This window comes from Callorhinus ursinus, unplaced genomic scaffold, assembly GCF_003265705.2.
Source record: "Callorhinus ursinus isolate GAN/ISIS: 27379988/994484 unplaced genomic scaffold, GSC_fseal_2.0 scaffold119, whole genome shotgun sequence".
Lineage (NCBI taxonomy): Eukaryota > Metazoa > Chordata > Mammalia > Carnivora > Otariidae > Callorhinus > Callorhinus ursinus.
Window position 1 is genome coordinate 384,426 of NW_027397181.1, and position 20,730 is coordinate 405,155.

The 20,730-nt window shown below is 45.6% G+C and overlaps 1 protein-coding gene across 2 annotated transcripts in view; it reads right to left on the reverse strand.

Moving 5' to 3' along the window:
* Nucleotides 1-20,327, reverse strand: part of CHCHD6 (coiled-coil-helix-coiled-coil-helix domain containing 6) — a 269,141-nt gene extending 248,814 nt beyond the window's left edge. For both annotated transcript variants that reach the window (XM_025860282.1, XM_025860281.1), the window contains exons 1-2: nt 20,138-20,327; nt 52-172 (exon numbers count right to left, since the gene is read on the reverse strand). In XM_025860282.1, the coding sequence (XP_025716067.1) occupies nt 52-172; nt 20,138-20,224 (208 nt within the window). In that variant the 5' untranslated portion in view covers nt 20,225-20,327. The remainder of the gene's footprint in view (nt 1-51; nt 173-20,137) is intronic.
* Between the last annotated feature and the right edge of the window lie 403 nt (nt 20,328-20,730).

The window sequence follows — 20,730 nt, forward strand, 5'->3', positions numbered from 1 at the left end:
CCTTTCACACCCCACTCCCGCCCTCCACAGAATCCCTGCAAACCGCCATACCTTTCTCTGGGCCTTTAGAGGTGCCAAATGTCGAAGGTGGAGGGGCAGGAGGGGAAGTAGGCTGGCCTGCTTGGCAAGACTGGCTGGAATCCTTCATGCGGTTAACCACATTTTCAGACAGCTAAGGGAAGAATTGAGGGATGGGAAGAGAGGGAGAGGGAAGAAGTTATATCACAGAAACCTCTACAAATGGTGCTCGCTTCGGCAGCACATATACTAAAAAAAAAAAGAAACCTCTACAAATGAAGATGCCCCTTTATCCATGCCCCCGGTTGACTGAGCACACCACTTCCTCCTTTTTTAAAGAAAAAAAAAGTAAAAAGTTTTATGTGCCAAAAAACACAATAAAGCAAGTGAAAAGGCAACCTACAAAATAGGAGAAAATATTTGCAAATCATACATGTGACAAGGGATATGAAGAATTCCCACAACTCAATAATACAAATAAATACAAATCAAATAGTTAATTAATAATACAGGACAAGAGAAGACCAAGCATATGCAGCAGTGGAAGAGAATCGGGAATCCAGAAATAAGCCTTCTTCCAGAAATCCAGAAATAACCAACTTCAAGAATATAATTCTATTCAAAACTTCTCAAGGTGGCCCAGCGCCTAGCAGATTAGTGCCAAAGACCTGTGTGGATTCCAGGCTGACCACAGCAGGTCCCCTGCTGGCTCTCCAGTAGTTTCCTACTGCTCCCCACCCTGCACGCCATGGAATCACTTTCCTCACCTCCTCTGCATCCATTACACTGCTCCTTGGCCGAGAACCACCAGCAGCCGTCCAGCCCCAGCACATTTCCACCAGTCCAAAGCTTCCCCTTCCTTTGAGGGCATCTCAGTGTCCCTCATCTGTGGAACCTTCCCTGACAGCACCCAAGGCAAGCATCAATCCTCCCCTTCCTTTTCACTCCCATCATAACACATGTGTGCTCTTAAGGAAGTACCATATGTCCTACCTGCCTCATCCTAAAGATCTGCAAACACCTCAAAGGCTGGGGTGACCTTCCACTCCTCTCTGTATAACCCCAGCACCACACACAGAGTAGACATCACAACACTGCTTGACTCATTCCACTACAGTTCCACCTAATGAAGACTGGATAACCAACATTTTCACTCATTTCAGAGGAAGCGAAATAGGCATGAGGGTGTCATAAAACAGCTTACTAAAATCAAATGGCAAGCTAGGGATAAATCCAGAGTAAAAACCCTTAAGAGTTCACTTCAGTAAATATTTATTAAGTACCTAATATGTGCAAGGCATCATAAAGCACAGTTGAGGGGAAAACGTTAAAAATGACTTTAAGACAAAAGCAATGATCAGCAACTCCACTTCCAGGTACCCAGCCGAGAAAAGTGCTCCCACATGTACACAGCAGAAATGGAATAGGGAAAAAAAGAAAAAAAGGAAAAACATAAATAAGGAACTGGTTGAAGAAATGATGGTATATACCGTCTATGAAATATGATGGAGCCATTAAGAAAGAATGAGGTAAAACACGTACGACTGACATGGAAGGGTGTATGGGATAGCCTCCTGATGTTTAAAGTCACAGAACCCTTTGTATAGCCCAATTTTGTAAAAAGAGAAATGCAATTGTAGAAACGCAGACATACAGATATAAATATGTCAGTAAGCATAAGTATACATTCACAAATGTGGCCGTGCATTTGAATTTTCACATATATGCATATCCACAAATACACGTATCTGGTCAGAAGTGAACATCTATAAAGCTACAGAGGAAACACGATGGTTATGTCCTGCAAGTGGGGTCCAGGTGCAGGTGGGGCAGGACTTTCACTTTGGGCATTTCTGTGTTGTAACTGTTTACCATGGACATTTTTTAGCAACAAAAGATTATAATACTAACAACTGAGTCCCTCTAGTATTTCAAATAAATACAAATCAAATAGCTAATTAATAATATAGGACAAGAGAAGACCAAGCATATGCAGCAGTGGAAGAGAATCGGGAATCCAGAAATAAGCCTATATGTCTACATTCAATTGCTTGACAAGGAGTCAAGACAATTTAATGGGGGAAGGAACCCTCATTTATTCTCCAACAAATGACATTGGTACAGCTGGATTTCGATATGCAAAAGAAGGAAGTTGAATAGCTACCTCACACTATACAAAATAACCCAAAATAGATCAGAGACCTAAATGTAGGAGCTAAAACAATCTAAGGGTAAATAAAAGAAAATATAGAGGTAAGTGTTTATGACCTCAGCTTTGGCAGTGGATTTGTAGATATGACACCAAAAGCACAAGTAACCAAAGAAAATTAGATATTTTGGACTTCCATCAAAAGTAAAAAGTTTTGGGCGCCTAAGTGGCTCAGTCATTAAGCGTCTGCCTTCAGCTCAGGTCATGATCCCAGGGTCCTGGGATCGAGCCCCGCATCGGGCTTCCTGCTCAGCAGGAAGCCTGCTTCTCCCTCTCCCATTCCCACTGCTTGTGTTCCTGCTCTCGTTATCTCTGTCTGTGTCAAATAAATAAATAAAATCTTTAAAGAAAAAAAAAGTAAAAAGTTTTATGTACCAAAAGACACAATAAAGCAAGTGAAAAGGCAATCTACAAAATAGGAGAAAATATTTGCAAATCATACACGTGACAAGGGATATGAAGAATTCCCACAACTCAATAATACAAAGAAAAATAACCCAATTTTAAAAATGAGCAAAAAAATATCTGAACAGATATTCCTCCAAGAAAGATATACAAATGGCCAATACGCAAATGAAAAGATGCTCAATATCACTACTTATAAGAGAAATGCAAATTCAAACCACAATGAGATAGATAGCACTTCATACCCACCAGGAAGGCTATAATCAAAAGTCAGATAATAACAAATGTTGGCAAGGATATGGAGAAATCAAAGCCCTCACACATTGCTGATGGCAATATAAAGTTCCACCGCTACTGAGGAAAACAGCCTGGAAGTTCCTCAAAACATTAAGCAGAGAGTTACCATTTGATCCAGCAATTCCACTCCCAGGTATCTACTCAAGAGAAATGAATATATCCACACAAAAATTTGTATGTGAACGCTCTTATCAGCATTATCCATAATAGCCAAAAAGTGGGAAGAACCCAAATGTTCATCAAATGACTAATAGGTAAGTAAAATGTGGTCTATCTACACAACAGAACACTATATGGCTGTAAAAAAGAACGAAGTACTAATACATGCTACCAAATGCACGAACCTGAAACCATTATGCCAAGGGAAGTAAGCCAGACACAAAAGGCAACACGTTATATGATTCCACTTATTCAAAATGTCCAGAACAGGCAAACTTCTAAAGACAAAAAGCAGGTTAGTGGTTGCCTTGGGCTTGGTGAAAATGTTCTAAAAATGACTGTGATGATAGTTACACATCCCTGTGAAAATTCTAAAACCCACTGACTTATATGCTTTAAATGGGTGAGTTGTATGGTATGTTGAGTCATATCTCAACAAAACAGCTACAAATAAAAAGAGAGAACAAAAGACAAAAATGAGCAGTCCAGACAGGATGTCACTCAGCAAAAGCAGGGTATCCCATGAAAGGTGCACCTGTGTGGGTTCCTGAGGATGGGAGCAGGATTCAACAGACGCTATGGGGTATTGGGGGACAGGGGGTGTCTCTCATGGTACAAGGTGGGGCACAGAGAAAAGGGGAACGGGTAGTCAGAGAGCAGGGTGCCTGCAGCCCTAAGTTCATTTTGGAAGGTGTGGGTTGTAAAGGTGGATTTGGATGAAGCCGGTACTGAGAGAAGCTTCAAAGTCAGGCAGAAGGGCTCCAACAATTGCAGAGCATTGCTGAAAGTTTCGGAGCCAGGAAAGAACACAGGCTGTGTTCTCAGCAGTGCTACAGGGAGCACATGGAGTGGGCAGTGGGATCTTGGTCATGAAGTGACAAGGGCCTGCGGCACCAGCAGCAGTGGTGGTGGCATGGAATGAGAGGCTTTGCCTGGTGCTGCCTCAGTAAGGAACAAAGGAGATGCAGAGTTAAGAACAAGGAGTTCCATGGGGCACCTGAGTGGCTCAGTCAATTAAGCATCTGCCTTCTCAGGGTCCTGGGATCGAGCCCCGCATCGGGCTCCCTGCTCCGCGGGAAGCCTGCTTCTCCCTCTCCCACTCCCCCTGCTTGTGTTCCCTCTCTCACTGTCTCTCTCTCTGTCGAATAAATAAATAAAATCTTTAAAAAAAAAAAAGAACAAGGAGTTCTGATCTGTAGTTAGTGGGACAACTTGAGAATGCCAGGAAAAGGGAAATCAAGAGACTATTTTGAAAGAGCAGCAAATGAGATGGAATGTAGATATAAAATCTCAAATGAGACAGGGAAAGAGCCCCTACAAGCCCGTTGGCTCCCTCCTTCATTATGGCCACAGCAACTAAGACCTGAAATGAGTCAGTGTATTGGAAAGCGGAGGGGTACCTCCACAGCACAGTGCGCCCATCTTGCTTAAATTTGCTGCACAGAGGGCCAAGGTGGGACACCAGGTTGGATGTAGGGCGATAGCATGGCTGAGGTGGAATGCTCTTCCAGGCAGGTGGGGACATGGAGCTGGCACTCAACAATGAACTCAGGCCACAGGGAAAGAAGATTTGGGTGTCCCAACGGTGTGCTGAAGCCAGCTTGGAAGAACTGATTTTTAAATTTTCAGTAATTTTGCAAGCTGGTTGACTTCATGACAGTAGCCTGAAATTGGCCATGATGGGGAGTATTTCTACCACAGAAATTGGCAAATACTACACATAAGGGCCCTTTCTTGGGCAGAAATCTGGTTGTTAAGCTTTTACCAGCACACCACAGGGCATCGCTCCCCTCCTCTCTCCAACTGCAAGTGGATTCGGTGAGATGCACCAGTCCTCTGAGGGACAGAGGGTACGGGGCATGTGTCCTGAGGGAAGAGAGCACTGGGTGGTCCTAGAATCCATATGGGTGTGGGTGAAGCACCAATGGCATGTGTGATATGCATGAAAGAGGCAGCCATGGCTGGTAATGCCCCAATCCTCACTGTGGAAAAGGGCCACGTGACCAGGAAGAGCGTGCACTGCACATAGAGACCACCGTAGTGCAGCCACACGGGGACCAGAGGAAGCAGCCTGGCCAACGGCACCAGAACGACAACGCACTTTCCTTCATCAAGTATCTGCTTATTAAGTATCCATTGTGTGACAGCAATATTCTAGAAACTGTGAGTGAAAAGAAACAACAAAACAGCAGTGAAAGAGACATGGTCCCTGTTTGATGGAGCTTACATTCTCAGGGGAAGTAAGAGACAATAAATAAGTAAATAATGTCACAAATCCTATTTCATCCAGCCTAAGACACCATCAATTGTAAATCACACTGTTATCTTCATATAACCTGAAGAAAGACAAAAAACACCAATGAAATTAATATTCTGCCTATTATGTGATATCCTGTTCCAGAGATATTAAAACATGTGTCTTAAAGATCAGTGAACCACGTTAGGTGACAAGTGCTAGGAAAGAATAAAACACAGCATTGCAGTATGACAGGGACATGGGAGGCGGTGCAGGAAGCCATAGGCATTGGGGAAGGCCCCTTAGAGGGGAGGACACTAATGTTAATACTCTCGCCCCAAATGAGGAGGCCCTGATCATGCCGACATGTTGAGATCCTGGAGAAAATTATCTAGTACCAAGCAGAGGCCCGAGTAAGTGCAAAGCCTCTGAGAACAACTGAGTCTGGCACATCCAAGTGCCTGACAGAAGGCCAGTGTGTGAGAAGGAAAATGGGACCAGATGACCAGGCCAAGGAGGCAGGCAAAGGCAAGACCACAAACCCTAGCAGACTGATGTAAAAAGCCCAAATTTGATCCAAGGACCAAGGAAGTTTTGGTGGGGTTCTACACAGGTGAGTCACAGGCTCCGATTTCCTCAGCCCAGCCTCGGGGGGCATCAACTGAACCACACCACTTGGTGAGTGAGGGGTTAAGGAAAACATTGGCAAGCTTCTTGTTGGCAGTAGGAGATTTGTAATATTTTTTAATGTTGCTACAAAATACAGCAAGTAATATTTTAATCAACAAATATACATATACACACAGTAGTCATGCGAGAATAAACACCATCTGGGCAATGCTCCCTGTACCAACAGAACCAGAATGGGGGCCTCCGGAGCCAGACGGGTCTGGGAGCTCGGTGCCAGAGGCCCACTGGTCATTGTGCTATGAGAGGTGGCCAGACAGGATCCTGTGTGGTCAGGAGACAGAGGGCCACATCCAGAGCAGTGCAGGGAAAGAGGAGCACTACCTGTGCTCCGCTGTGTGGCCTGGACCCCGTTCTCTGGCTTCTCTGAGCATGTCTCTCACCTACAAAATGGGGACCCCTTGAGGCTGGACTGACTACATCATACGGTTCAGGAGTTCAGTGGTTTGGGGTCAGACAGGCCTGGGTTTGAATCCCAACTCAGCTGCTTGCTAACTACGTGACATTGGGCAGGGGACTTCTTATCTGTAAATCAGTTTCTTCATCTGTGAGATGGAAATAATTAATGGTCCAGACTGTGGGGCTATGGCGAGGATTAAATGCAGCAATCTACACAAAGCAGTCGGCACCAAGTCAACAACCAATATTAGCTATTATGGGAAATGGCAAAGCAGTATACAAATATTATCACCCATACAAGGCACATACCAAGTGTGCAAAACTGCATGAACTAATCAGTAACAGTAATGATAGTTAACAGCTGCCATGTACTATAAATTGAGTGTTGTTCTAAGTGTTCCACATGCAGCTTTGTGACCTTGAGCAGGTTTCTTCCCTCCTCTTCCATAATCTGCACAGAATTAAATTGGGCAGAGTCTTTTTAAAGCACCCTCTGGCTCTGACAACTGGTGGCTCAAACCTCACCTGCCCTCAGCCTTGAGTGACGTCAGGACTCTGGGGAGGGGGCCTTATCCGGCCTCCACCATGGCACATGCACCTGATGCCTCCCCACGTCTCCAGGGACAACCTCCCCCCAGTCCAGCCCACCACCCTCCACCAGCATTGTGGCAGTGGGTGGGAAGGCCGCAGACAGCCCAAATCAGGCCTCAATCAAAGGCACACGTGCTTGGAGAATTCAACACTTCCATGGTAACAAACACGGCTGGGAACCCAGGCCCCACTTCCTACCGATTGCCATTCCATGATGGCAACCAAAATGCTTCCCTCACCCGAAAGCATTGAATGTATAGGCAAGTTCCCAAAGAGGGGGCAAGAGGTTTCTTTATCAAATCACACGGGGCTGTAAGTCACATGGCCACCTCACAACTAGAAGGCTGGGGAGCAGAGTGCTGCCTTACAAAACACACATGGGTATTCCCCATTTGCGATGGAAGAACAATGATAGGAAGGAGCACTGTCCCACTGCCCCAATATATCAGAGCAGATCAGAGTCACAATAGCTACAGGTTGTAATGCCCTCTACTAATACTAACCTCTACTAATACTAACCGTGACAGGCAGTCAGCACTCACTCTGCACAAACCACCTCCTTAATCACAGTATAAAGCCGGCTTTCCCATTGAGGAAGCCAAGACACAAAAAGGTTACAGCACTCGCCCCCTGCCGGGAAGCTCCCACAGCTCCCAGGGTGCAAGCCCCACTGTACAGCAGGCTGCCGGACTCCTGAACCTCTGTGCCAGTCAGCTCTGGGGGCAAAGGGATGCTGACCCTGACAAGAGCAGGGAAGGAGGAACTTACTGAGCAGCACTCACAGGCAGGAGGGCCCCCCAAGAAGGGCCAACTACTGCCAAAGCAATGAAGGGCGAAGGAGCCAGGATTGGCTAAGAGACACCAGGGCACACCAGCCAGTCACAAGTAGGCCTGGCCACAAAAGGCACTTCCTGCCTCTCCCTGCTGACCCTGTCTGAAGTCAAGACCCCGCCACCACGCCCTCCCACCCTTCCTCGGCCTCATTTCTCTCAAAGCACTGGTTGTTAGCCACGGCATAGAATACACATGTGACCACCTACTCGTTATCACTCCCACCGGAACACAAGCTCCATGGGATTCTGCTTTGCCCTTTGCTGTATCCTCGGGACCTAGAAAGTGCCCGGACACTGGAGATACTCAAATATTTGTTAAACACATTAACTAAAGAAATTCTCATTAAAGGCCCAGGTCCATAACACCGAGCTATTACAAGGGAGTATGTAGGATATAACAGCCAAGAACCTTGTACTCAAAGAGCTTATGGTCAGACAGGGGGGTAAGGTGAAAGGCCCCGAGAACATGAGCTGCTAAGCCGTCAGGTGAGAGAAGCTGAGCTAGCATACCCAGGAGCTCTCCAGAAGGCACCTAAGTGTCAGTTGGAAGGGACACGGCCTGAGACGGGCCTGAACAAACGACCATAGAACGGGTAGGAGTTGAGGGGTGTTCCAGAGAGGAAGGGCACATGGAAGGCACAGAGGAAGAAGTCTGAGGTTCAGCCTGACCGAGCGCAGGTCCATGAAGGAAGGAAGATGTGCACAGCTGGCGGGCTCTACCCAGTGAGGGCCTTGAAGGAGAAGATAAGGAGAATGGAATTTTTTCTGCAGTCAACTGGGAGCCGCTGGTGCTTTCTAAGCAGGGCCTTGGTCACCATCTCCTCTTCACACAGAATAGCCTGGCAAAGCAGCAAGAGGTGCTGAGGTCACAAAAGGGCTGGAGGCAGGGTCGCTGCCACAAACAGGGCACATCAGGAGCGAGAGGGCTAGAAAGTGTCATCTCTGCAGGAATCGGGGTGGGGGTCGTTGCAAAAGACTCCATGCAAGTGAAGTAACTAGAGATCTGGCATCTGAATGAATGCACAGGGCAAGTGAAAAAACCAATTTACCAAGTGGTATATGCACTATGTTCTCATTTGTGCTATAAAAAGGGAAAGAGTGTGCTTGTATATGGAGGCTTGGAAAAAGCCTGAAAGGATTCATGAGAAATTACGAACATTTGGCATTTAAAAATAAGATGCATTTTGCAAGAAGTCTTAAAGGAAAAACGAGGGAAAGATGACAGCAAGGCCCAGGCCTGGCTCACTGGGGGAGGGAGGCACCATCGCCGAGCGGAGCACCGCTCTGTAAGCGTGTGTGTGACATTCTAAATCCATTCAGGCAGCTCTGTTCCCTAGGCAAGTAAACACACTACATAGGATGCTGCAAGAGGTTGCCTGTGGAGAAAGAAATTACGGAATCCCCAGCATCAGAGTGCTGCCGGGGCAGACCACAGAGCGGATGTCATGCTCCCCTCCTCCAGAACGGGGCAACAAAGCTCACAGCTGGGGCAGAGGAACTCAGATGTAGGAATGGGGACAGGAACTCCTGTTTAGAGATAATGATAGAAACAACCTACCTAACATCCACTGAGCCAGTTCCCATGCCAGGCCCCGGGCTAAACGCATTCCCATTTTACAGATGAAGAAATTGGAGTCAGGGAGGTGAGACAACTTGCCCAAGGTCATCATAGGAAGTCTTCAGTGCCCAGACAAAGACATGGATCCCGACCCTGGGCCCCTAACAGTGATACCTGCACAAGTAAGGCAGGAATACAGAGCCACTGTGACGTGACAAGTAACCCTGTTCTCAGAATGGCCAATTCAAGAAAAATAAAAATATTTGCCTGTCACATTTCCCCCCACTTGATGATGCTTTACTGAGCCCCCGGGGAAAGGGTGGGAGGGGGAGCACTATGTACTCATAAAACAGACAGCCTACTTAAATTAGGAGAATGTCAATATGAAAATTAGCACTTTTTTAGTCTTAACATGTTACTCATCTAGACACATGTGAGAAGTAGCAATGTGGAGGCAACTTCCTAAGCATTACTCTTTGTATTAGCAAATGCTTTGATGTTCACCAAATGAGTTCACAGCCCCAGCTCACTTCTGGGCAGGAGAGGAGGCATCCTCCTCAAGTAAGAATGGAGAAGGTGTGGTGCAGAGAAGCAGCTTGCCCGAGGTTCTGTGGTGAATCGGCAGGAACTAGGCCTGCACAGCCGGGGCCAAGGCCATTTGGGGCGACACTGTCTGAGGCTCTGCTGGGTGCCAGGAGATAAATTGCAGCTCACTACCCTTTCCAAGCTGGGCCTAGGGTTTCTCCAATGAGGCTGAGCACCTGGGGCAGTTTCCAAAAGAACAAGCTTGCAGGAAGTTGGGTCTGTCGGTGGCTCCTGGTCCTGGACACCCCAAACCCTAAAGAGGCACTGCCCAATATTATGGTTCTAAAAAGATTCCTCTCCTTGCCTCAGGCTGTTGCCTTGGAGATTTCGTTCACTAGTCTTTCAGTTTTCTATGAGCTCAAATTAGATCCACCGGCTGCTTACCACAGATTTAAATCCCAGAATGTCAGAACAAGAAGAGCCCTTGGAGACCTCCTACACCGAGCGTGGCAAACACAAATGTCCACAGGCATCAAGCAAGCAACGAAATTAACAGAATGGGCCTGGTAGGGAAAAAAAAAATAAAACAGTGCAAGGACAACATGGTGGGGACCCTGATAGGAGTAAATGTCCCCCAGAGAGGACAACTACCTCACACCTCCAGGAAAGTATCGCCATATGGGAACGTGGACCAGACTCTCAATTTTTTTCCCCCAAAGAGCTAAAAACTGAATTGATGTAAAGCCTCTAAGTTCTAAATGTTGGCAATCAATTCAAATCGATTAATACCACAAAGTTTCTGGACTTACGGTTTGGGGTGAGAGAAACCGGCTCTGGGCTAAGTACTGGGGAAGGAAAGACAAACAGATGTGACTCCTGCTCACAGGGCAGTAAGGGAGGAAGCAAGGAAGAGATCACCTCTGCCCACGCCATAGGTATAGGAGGTGAGCACAAAGTCTGCAAGACCCAGGACAGGGACAACCCAGGGTGACAGAGGGACATCAAAGAGGGTGCCTTTCAGAAGGTAACACCTGAAAGGTCCTGAGGATAACAAGGCATTTAGCCAGTCACAGGGAGAGAAAAGACAGCAGACAAAGGAGAACAGAATTGCAGGCAGCGAAGCATGAAGCAGCTCAGAATACAGCAGGAGCAGGTGTCCTCCCGGCCAACACGTGCGACAAAAGGCAGCAAGCGGCACCAGCACACAGAGGGCGCCGAGAGCCAGGCCCCAGAATCTGCCTTCAACCTAAGGGAGTGGCGTAATGAGCGTTAACCCTGCACGATCACTGACCCGGCCGGCTGGTAAGGGTGACTGGCGCAGAGGGCAACACAGATGAAACAAGTGGGAAGGGAGGTGAACTTTTTTCCTACATGCTTCTTTTGGAACTGCCTGAATTGTAATACCATTTGCCTGAAGCCTATTCAAAAGTAAAATTTATGTTTTTGTGGGTTTTTTTTTTAATGACCCTGCTAGCACCAGGAGGTATAGATTTGTGGGAGGCAAGTCTACTGGGAAAAAGAACAACTTATCAGATGGTCAAAGGAAGACGGAATGGACTGGAAAAAGACAGAGTTAGCAGGGATAAAGAGAGGCAAAAACACAGAAATGGCTAGAAGGAAAACGCAACATCTGTCATTAAATGTAGAGAAAAAAAGTAATGCAGGACCCAGTTTTCTGGTTGAGGGACTGGCTGGCTGGGGCCATCTGTGGCATAAGAAACACAAGTGATTCTGAGGGAAGCAGAGTGGGGGATGCAGGTGAGTTCCAGTGGATGTAGTGAATTACAAGCACCCATGGGACGTGCAATGGAACAGCTCTGGGTTAGATATTTAGAATCCAAAGTCAACAGCTCACGAATGATGATGAAAGAGAATAGCCAGGGCCAGGGTGCAGAAGGGAAAGAGGGTTCAACTAGGAAACATTGTGAAGCCTCCACCAGCCGCAGAGAAGTAGCAGAGCTGGCAGATTTGATCTGGAAACCAGAGCTGCTGCAGAAGAGCGTGCACCAAGAGGTGGAAAAGGTAGACCGGTGACCTGAAGGATCAAAGATGCTTCCAGTGCAGCGTCTTTACCTCCCAAATGAGGGAACTGATCCAGGATGAACTTAGTCAGAGTTAGAGTTAACAACTATCCTTATATTTACATGACTTTATAGATTTTACTTTTACAGAGAAAGATCTTCAACACCATACTGTGACACAGTTAGGGAGTATTATTAGGTTGGAATTTCATCTTATACTTACATGGGTTATATTCAAAAGTCAGAAAGAAGGGAAGGTAGAAATCACCTTAACTCTTATACTATTTAAATGTCACTACTGGTTACACTACAGTACTATTAAGAGAAAATTTAAAGGATATTCAAAAAACCCTCGGAAGTTGCTAAATCTGCCCCTAAAGTACAGCGTGGTTGTATGCCCAGCCCTCTACTGTCCTCGAACACAGTGAGTTTGGTAACCCCTGACCTGTAATTGGAGGACAGACACTAAGAAAATGTCTTCATGCAGGTACCTGAGTCTTCATCTGTCTTTAAGATGATCCTCTACTCTTCAGCAGCTGAAGGAGGAAAGGTAGAGAAACTTAAAGTGCTCTGCTTCCCTGCAGAATTGGCTCTACTTTATTTTCTGATACCTCACCATGTATCAGATGTAATGTTTTGGAAGCATGAAAAAGAGTAACACCTGGGCAAGCACCTAGCCCAGGGACTGGCATGCAATGTGGACCAGCAATGCTTGCTGGACTGGACATCCAGCTCCACACGTCATTCACAGAAAAGTGTATATGGAATGGAATGGAAAAAGTAAATGGAAACTCCATTTCCTGATTTTCCAAGCTGGCATTTCTTTTGTGGCCACATTAACTACATTCCTCCGAATGGTCAGCCAGATAGAGTGTGAAAGCTGGGGAAGTTTGGAGAGGACTTGTGATCCAACCCCTTCAGCACCTATGCTAAACAGGTCCATCTTGCATATAAGGAGAGAGACTTACTACTTTGAGTGTCAGAGCTCAAGGCTAGGTCTCTCTTTCTTTCTTTTCTTTCTTTTTTTTTTTTAGAGAGATTTATTTATATATTTATATATTTATTTGAGAGAGTGAGAGAGAGCACAAGCAGGGGGAGTGGCAGAGAGACTTACTACTTTGAGTGTCAGAGCTTAAGTCCACGTCTTTCTTTCTTTCTTTTTTTTTTTTCCAAGAGATTCATTCATTTATTTATTTATTTGACAGAGAGAGAGAGAGAGCACAAGCAGGGGGAGTGGCAGGCAGAGGGAGAAGCAGGCTCCCCGTGGAGCACGGAGCCCAGTGTGGGGCTCAATCCCAGGATCGAGGGATGATGACCTAAGCAGAAGGCAAGATGCTTAACTGACTGAGCCACCCACGCGCCCCAAGGCCAGGTCTTTCTGAGACACTTTGTTAACCACGCTGCCTCTAAGCAGTCAATTAAGATGAAGGACATAATACAAAGATTTATTTATTTGCGAGTGAGAAAAAGAGAGAGAGAGAGCCCGTTCGCATACCCGGGGCGGGGCAGCAAAGGGAGAGACTCTTTCAAGCAGACTCCACACCGAGTGCGGAGCCCAAGGTGGGGCTCAATCCCATGACCCATGAGATCATGACCTGATCAGAAATTGAGTCAGACGCCCAACAAACTGAGCCACCCAGGTGCCCCATGAAGGATATAATGTAAAACAGCATGATAGGGAGCATCAACATTCATGCTGAGACTCAAGAAGCATATCACTGGGCAATACCAAGGTGAAGAGGAAGTTTGCTGCATACAAATGGAACAAGTTTGTATTAAAGCTTGGAAGTAAAACAAGCAGAAGAGTAAAATTCTCATGTGCAGCTGCCAAAGATCGCCAGCTTGGCTAAAAAAAGGATCATCAGTTCATTAATCCAAGCATGCAGTCCAACATGCACATATTAATGAGCCAGACACTGAAATAAATAAAACAGTCTTTGTACTCCAAGAGCCTACAAACAAAAAACAGGATATAATAACAGAGAGGAAGAGGTAACTGAGAATATTAAAAGATAAAATCATCAATCTTATAAAAGGCAACTATGAAAAACCTACAGCTAACATATTTAATGGTGGAAGATAATGTTTTCTAAGTCCAGGAGCAAGGCAAGGGCATTCACTGTCACCACTTCTATTCAATACTGTACTGAAGGTTCTAGCCAATGCAATAAAGGAAGAAAATGAAAAAAAGGGGGGGGGGCATCCAGACTAGAAAGAAGTTAAAATTTTCCTTATTTACAGTCAGCATGATCCTACCTATATAAAATCATAAGGAATCCACAGAAAAAAACTACTTGAATAAATGAGTTCAGCAAGGTTGCAGGATACAGGATCAATATACAAAAATCAATTGTATTTCTACATACTAGCAATGAAGAATCCAAAAATTAAGAAAACAATTACATTCATAATAGCATCAAAAAACAAAGTACTTGGAAATAAATTTAAGAAAAGAAATGTAAGACTTATTCACTGAAAGTATAAAACATTGCTGAAAAAATTTCTAAAAGATCTAAATAAACAGAGATTTCATATTCATAGATCAGAGGACTCCATATTGCTAAAATGGCAATTCTCCCCAAAGTAATCTACAGATTCAACACAAACCCCGTCAAAATCCCAATAGGCTTTTTTTTACAGAAGTTGCCAACTGATCCTAAAATGTGTATGGAAATGCGAAGCACTCAGAACAGCCAAAACAATCTTAAAAAACAAACAAACGAACAAACTGGCATCTTTATATTTCCCAATTTTGAAGACAGTGTTGTACTAGCATGGACATATTATAGCATATAAATCAATGGAACTCTCAACAGAATTCAGAGTCCAGAAATAAACCCTTATGTTTGTGGTCAATTGATATTCACAAAGGTCCCAAAGTGGGAAATGGATAGTCTTTTCAACAAATGAAGTTTGAAAAATTTAGATATTTCATGCAAAAAAAGATTAATTTAGATCAGGGCTCAATAAACTCTAGTGCTTGAGCCAAATCTAACCCAATGCTTGATTTTATAAATAAAGTTTTATTAGAACATAGCCACACCCATTTGTTTACATACTGACTGGCTACAATGGCAAAGTTGAGTAGCAGTGATGATTAAAGACCTTTTGGTCAGCAAAGCAGAAAGTACTTACCAACTGGTCATTTACAGAAGAACTTTGCCAACCCATTTTAAAGTCTTACCTCATAACATATATAAAAATTAACTCAAAATGGATCACAGAACTAAATATAAAAGCCAAAACTGTAAAGCTCTTGGAAAAAATACAGGAGGAAATATCCATAACGTTGGGTTAGGCAAAGACTTCTGAGATATGACACCCAAAGCACAATTAATAAAACAATTGATAAACTAAACTTCATCAAAATTACAACTGTTTGCACTTCAAAGACACCAATTAAGAAAATGAAAAGACAAGCCATACACTGGGAGAAATATTTGCAATGTGTAATATGATAAAGGACTTGTATCCAGCATAAAGAAATCTTATAACTCAATAGTAAAAAGACAACCCTAGGAAAAGTGGGCAAAGATGTGAATACACTTTCACCAAAGAAAATATATGGATGGCAAATAAGCCCATGAAAAGATGTTCAACATTAGATACTTGGGAAATGTAAATTCAAACCACAATGAAATACCATATCACACCCACTAGAATGGCTATAATCAAAAAGATAAACAATAACAAGTGTTGGTGAAGATATGGAGAAAATGGAACCCTCATGTATTGCCAGTGGGAATGTAAAATGGTTGAGCCACTTTAGAAAACAGTTTGACAGTTTCTTAAAAAGTTAAACCTAACAACTCACCAAATTCATAAACAGAATGACCCAGCAATTCTACTCTTAGGTATCTATCCAAGAAAAAAGAAAATATATGTACACACACACACACACACACACACACACACAAAGCTTGTATACAAATGTTCACAGCAACATTATTCATAACAGTAAAGAACTGGGAACAATTCAAATGTCTATCAACTAGTGAGTGGGTAAACAAATGCAAAGTACAGCCAGGCAATAAAAAGGAGCGAAGTACTGATATATGCTACATCAACAAGCCAACACCAAAAACATTATGCTAAGTGAAAGAAGCCAGACATAAAAGATGTGTGAGTACATTTATATGAAATGTCCAGAAAAACCAAATGCATAGCAACAGAAGGATTAGTGGTTACCTGGGGCTGGGTGTGGGAGTGGGGAGTGACTGCAAATAGGGACAAAGGATCTTTTTAGGTCTTGTGAATAAGTGTTCTAAAATCTGATTGTGGTGACAGTTGCTCAACTCCATAAATGTGCTAAAAATCATTCAAATGGGTGAACTTTACACGTAAAAGACATCTCAAAAATGCTATTTAAAAAAAAGAAAAGAAAAACCACCATCATCAGGTAAAATCTTTCCAAAGCGCCACTCCTGATTATAGACCTACAATGTTACCTCCAACGAAACCTGTAGACAGCCTTCCCTGGCATTCGGGGCCCATCACCTGTCTAGGCCCAATGCCTGGCCAACTTTCTTCAACATCCTAACCCATGTGTGGCTGCTACACACATGGCCTGTGGAGTCGGCATGTCTGAGCCTCCAGCACTACCACTAACTAGCTGTGACCTTGGGTTACTTCACCTTCTAGAACCTGTGTCATTTCTGAGATGGGGTGAACAGCTCACAAGGTAGGCAAGTGGAATGTCTGAGCTAGTGCTCAGGAAACAGCGCACGCTTCTCAGGGCTGGCTCCGTCGCATCTTCAGTGTCCACTCCTCAGGGTGGCATCCCTCCTCAAGCAGGGAGCCCCGTTACTTTGTACACTTTTGTTTCCCTCACAACACTTGCAGTTTTTGTGTGCCTCTTTTTTCTTTCTTTTGGTCTGTTCCTGCTATTGGGCTGAGGTGTCCATGAGGGCAAGGACCATGTGCTTCGTCCCTTATAGTCTCTGCAAGGCCAGGCCCAGCGCCTGGCAAATCGCCCATTCACAGGAAGCATTTACTGAGGTGCTGGATGATAAATTGTGGCTACAGGTGCAGTGCTCAGGCATATGGCTTCTCTGGGAATGGCATGTTTGGGGACTGTTTCTTGTGCATCTTACTACATCCTCCTTGGTCCTCCCATGAGCAGTGGTCCAGATTTGCCTCATGGAAGCAACGGATAATGGTAAACTTGATGTAGCCCTGAGAGTGTAATGAGCCTGGGGACACAGGTATCATGCAGCAGGCCAGGTGACTTGGGAAGAATGGCAGGCAGCTGAGGAGTTGGAAGGGGAAAAGGCTGGAGAACAGTGAGCCTGCATGTTGAAAAGCAACCAACTTCATCTGAATTACCAAGTATGGCTGCTTCCATGAGGCAGAGAAGAGGAAAAGTGGGCACACACAAGACATTATTGCCATGTGTGTGCCTTCTCTCATTGGAGGATGAGGTTAAATATACTGGATAAAATGAAATCTTTATGTATTTCACACATGCTTGCTTTGAAAACCGGAGTTGAATATAATTGCAGTGTTTTGCATTAATTAAATTTCTTTTACCTTCCATGGAATTAGGGCTTGAACTCAATATGTAAATTTATGCAAATAAGTGTGCAAAGTAGCAAGGCCCTAGCATTGAATCTTAAGGGAATTATCGCACTTTCCAAGATCAGGGCCTGAGGATTAAATACGAGTGGTCTTTAAGAATATTTAACTTTCTCTGAAGGACCTGGGGCAGATAGTCTTCTTTGGCATCTACCTTCTACTAAAGTAATTTCTCACTTGGTTCATCCAATGATATTCTCCACTGATTTTTACTTGCCAGCTTAAGAACAAGGTGTACTCCTCAACCCTCAAGTAACTCTGCTAGTAGAAAAAGCCCCTACACCAAAACACTTTGTTGCTATCACCTCCTTGCTCAAATCTCCCTCTCCCAAACCAGGCACACAAGTGGAAGGAAGGAAGGACAGAAGCGGGGAGGGAGGGAGAAAGGAAGGAAAGAAAGAAGGGGCTCTTATAGTACGGGGCCATGCACCCCACTGTGTGCCTATGGGCAAGTTATTCTCTCTGATGAGTTTGCCCAGCATTCAGAGTCACCAAAGCTCCCTCTAGTTTCAACAGTCTCTGGGAGAACTAAGTGGGGTCCCAGTACCCTGTAAGAACAGGTAGAAGCTTTGACACACAATTTTTAGGCTGCTTTGCATATCACTGCGGGAGGGACCTTGGAGTAGCGAGAAAAGGCCTTTTCTTGCACCCAAAAGATCTGGGCCAAAATCCCATCAGTCACTCGGGTAGGTTAACACCCTGGACAAATTCTTTAACAGCTCTAAGCCTGACTGTCCATCTTTAAAGAGAACTTATACTTTGCAGAATTGTTAAGGGAACTAGAAATAAAATATACTAGTCTGATATACCTCCAAAAATGATGATCTTCTGTCAACTTAGAGGAACTCATCTTCAAAGGGACTCCCTTGAACCACAGAAGACCCTGACTGACCTAACTTTCCAACATTCCCAAACACTGGATACCAGGTGACAAAGGTGAGAGAGCACCCGAACAGAGCCAAGGGTGCTCTTCCAAATTCCATTCAGGCTCCTGCTCTCAACCTTCAAACATGAGCCATCTCCTCCCCATTTTGTCTTCCCTCGAGCCAGGTCAAGACTAGATAACATCAAGCAAGCACCAAATGGGCTAAGTACTATGCTAGACTAAGAATAGAGGCCACCACAAAACACTACCATTTCTAAACACTTCCACACTCATCTTCATCTTATCCTAGGCTTATTACACCCTCCCCCAACTTTTTTTAGAAATGTGGTCATCGAGACTCAAAAGATAAGTTGTTCTCTAAAGGCCACCCAGCTAATGATCTGCCCAGAAGTCAGACCTCCTGATGTCTTTTTCTGATCTACTCCCTAATAACTAATTCACCTACACTCAGTTCTGTGCATTTTATTTCAACTTGGCCACTGTTTCACTGGGTTCATCCATTTAACCACTCAACAATCATTTATAAACCACCATGTGCCATGCATGGGTGTATGAGGTGCAGCATTCAATGAAAAGGCCCTAGAGTTGGCCTACTTCAATCCCAGCTCTCCCACTTGTTACCTAGGTGACCTTGGATAGACACCACTCAGTGTCTAACTTGAGCTTACTCTACAAAATGGGCAAGTAACATTCTACCTCTCTCACGGGGCTGCTGAAAAGTAAATGAGAGGTTGCCTGTAAAGGATTCAGTGGAACCCATGGTCCACACTAAGCCCTCAAATGTGAGCCGCTTTTATTCTTCTTCTAGGTTCTGGGGATAGAGTCTTGAATCAGACAAGAGCCTTAGTCTCAAGGAGCTTACACTGTGGTGGGTAACACAATAAGCAAGTAAATTATCCATAAAAGTTTCCAATGGTGATGCCTACTATGAAAAAAATCTGTGACAGTGGGGGTGGGAAGCTACTTTAGATTGAGTGGTCACCGAAAGAAACTCAGGTGATACTCAAACTGTAACAAGAGCCAGATCTAAGAAAAGCTAGGTAAGAGAAAACAGTAAATGCAGAGGGAGGTCCTGTGCTTGGAGCAAACCAACATCTTGTAGTCGTGAGGCTAGCGAACAGATGGGAGGTGGGAGGGAGGGAATTGGCGTGAGACGTGGTCACACAGGGCAGCAGCACCAGCTTTGTAAAACAAGGTAATGTGGTTCCTCTTCATTTTAAATGCGCTAGGCATCCACTGGAGGGTTTTTAGCAAGGGGAAGGGCATATGATCTGATTCACAACTTTTTAACTGCTCCTTTGGCTGCGGTGTTGAGAAGAGAGCCTCAGTTAAGAGGCTGTTGCGTTGTCCAGGACTGGTAGCATTCTCATGTACACAGAACAAGCCGCGTGCACTGGGGTGCAGGGCAACATATTCAGGTCTACAACGAGTCAACGGGAGCTGGAATGCGGCCTCCCCACCTCTCCCGTTCCCAACTCTTTTCTCCCCCGATGCCAGGGTAGTGAAGCCTGAAGACGGCCCCTCCAGGATGGCGGACCCTGGGCAGCCCCCAAGCCTCAGGTCCCTCACGTACACGGCGGAAGGAGACACGCTCGCCACCCGGGCGTTGGAAGGGCTCAACGAGCTAGGCGCGCCCGTCCGCTCCTGGGCCCGAACCTCCCCTCAGGCCGGCCCGCGTCCTCCACGCCCACCCGGCCCAAGCCGCGCTCGCTCGTCGCGCCCGCCGGCGGCCCGCTCACCCGGATGCCCTGCAGCACCCGGACCCGCTCCTCCTCGTCCATTCCGAAGGACACCCTGCGGGCCTCGCTGCTCTCGGTGCTCCCCATGGCAGGAGGCGAGCGGGCAAACGGCCACGCGACCCGGCTCCAGAGCAACCGGCCAAACTCCGGGTTGAGGCTCCCTGTGCGCCCCGCGCTTCCCGGGACTCGGGCTGCTGCGGCACAAGCCAACAAAGCCACGTCCTATTGGCCGCCGCTGGAGGTTCAACCAATAATGTGGCGCCTGCCCGCGGGGCACTGTGGGGGTTGTAGTCTAGACGGCCCGGGCTGCCCATCTGTAACTAGGGATCACGCGGAGGCGTGGTGCCTGAGCGGTGGAAAACGTGTTGGAGTGGAGCAGCGAGTGGAGAGATCGCCCTTGAAGCAGAGCCAAGGGTGATGTTCCTTAAGGCCAGAAGCCCACCGAGGAGGTTGAGCCAAGCATGTGAGGGCGATCTTTGCATGGTTTGCTGCTTGGTTCATTCAGCAAACTCCTGTTGAGCGGCACTCACCAAGCACTGAGCAACATAGAACTAGCTGCGGGGAATGCAAGGACAAAGAAGACCTGCCCTGCC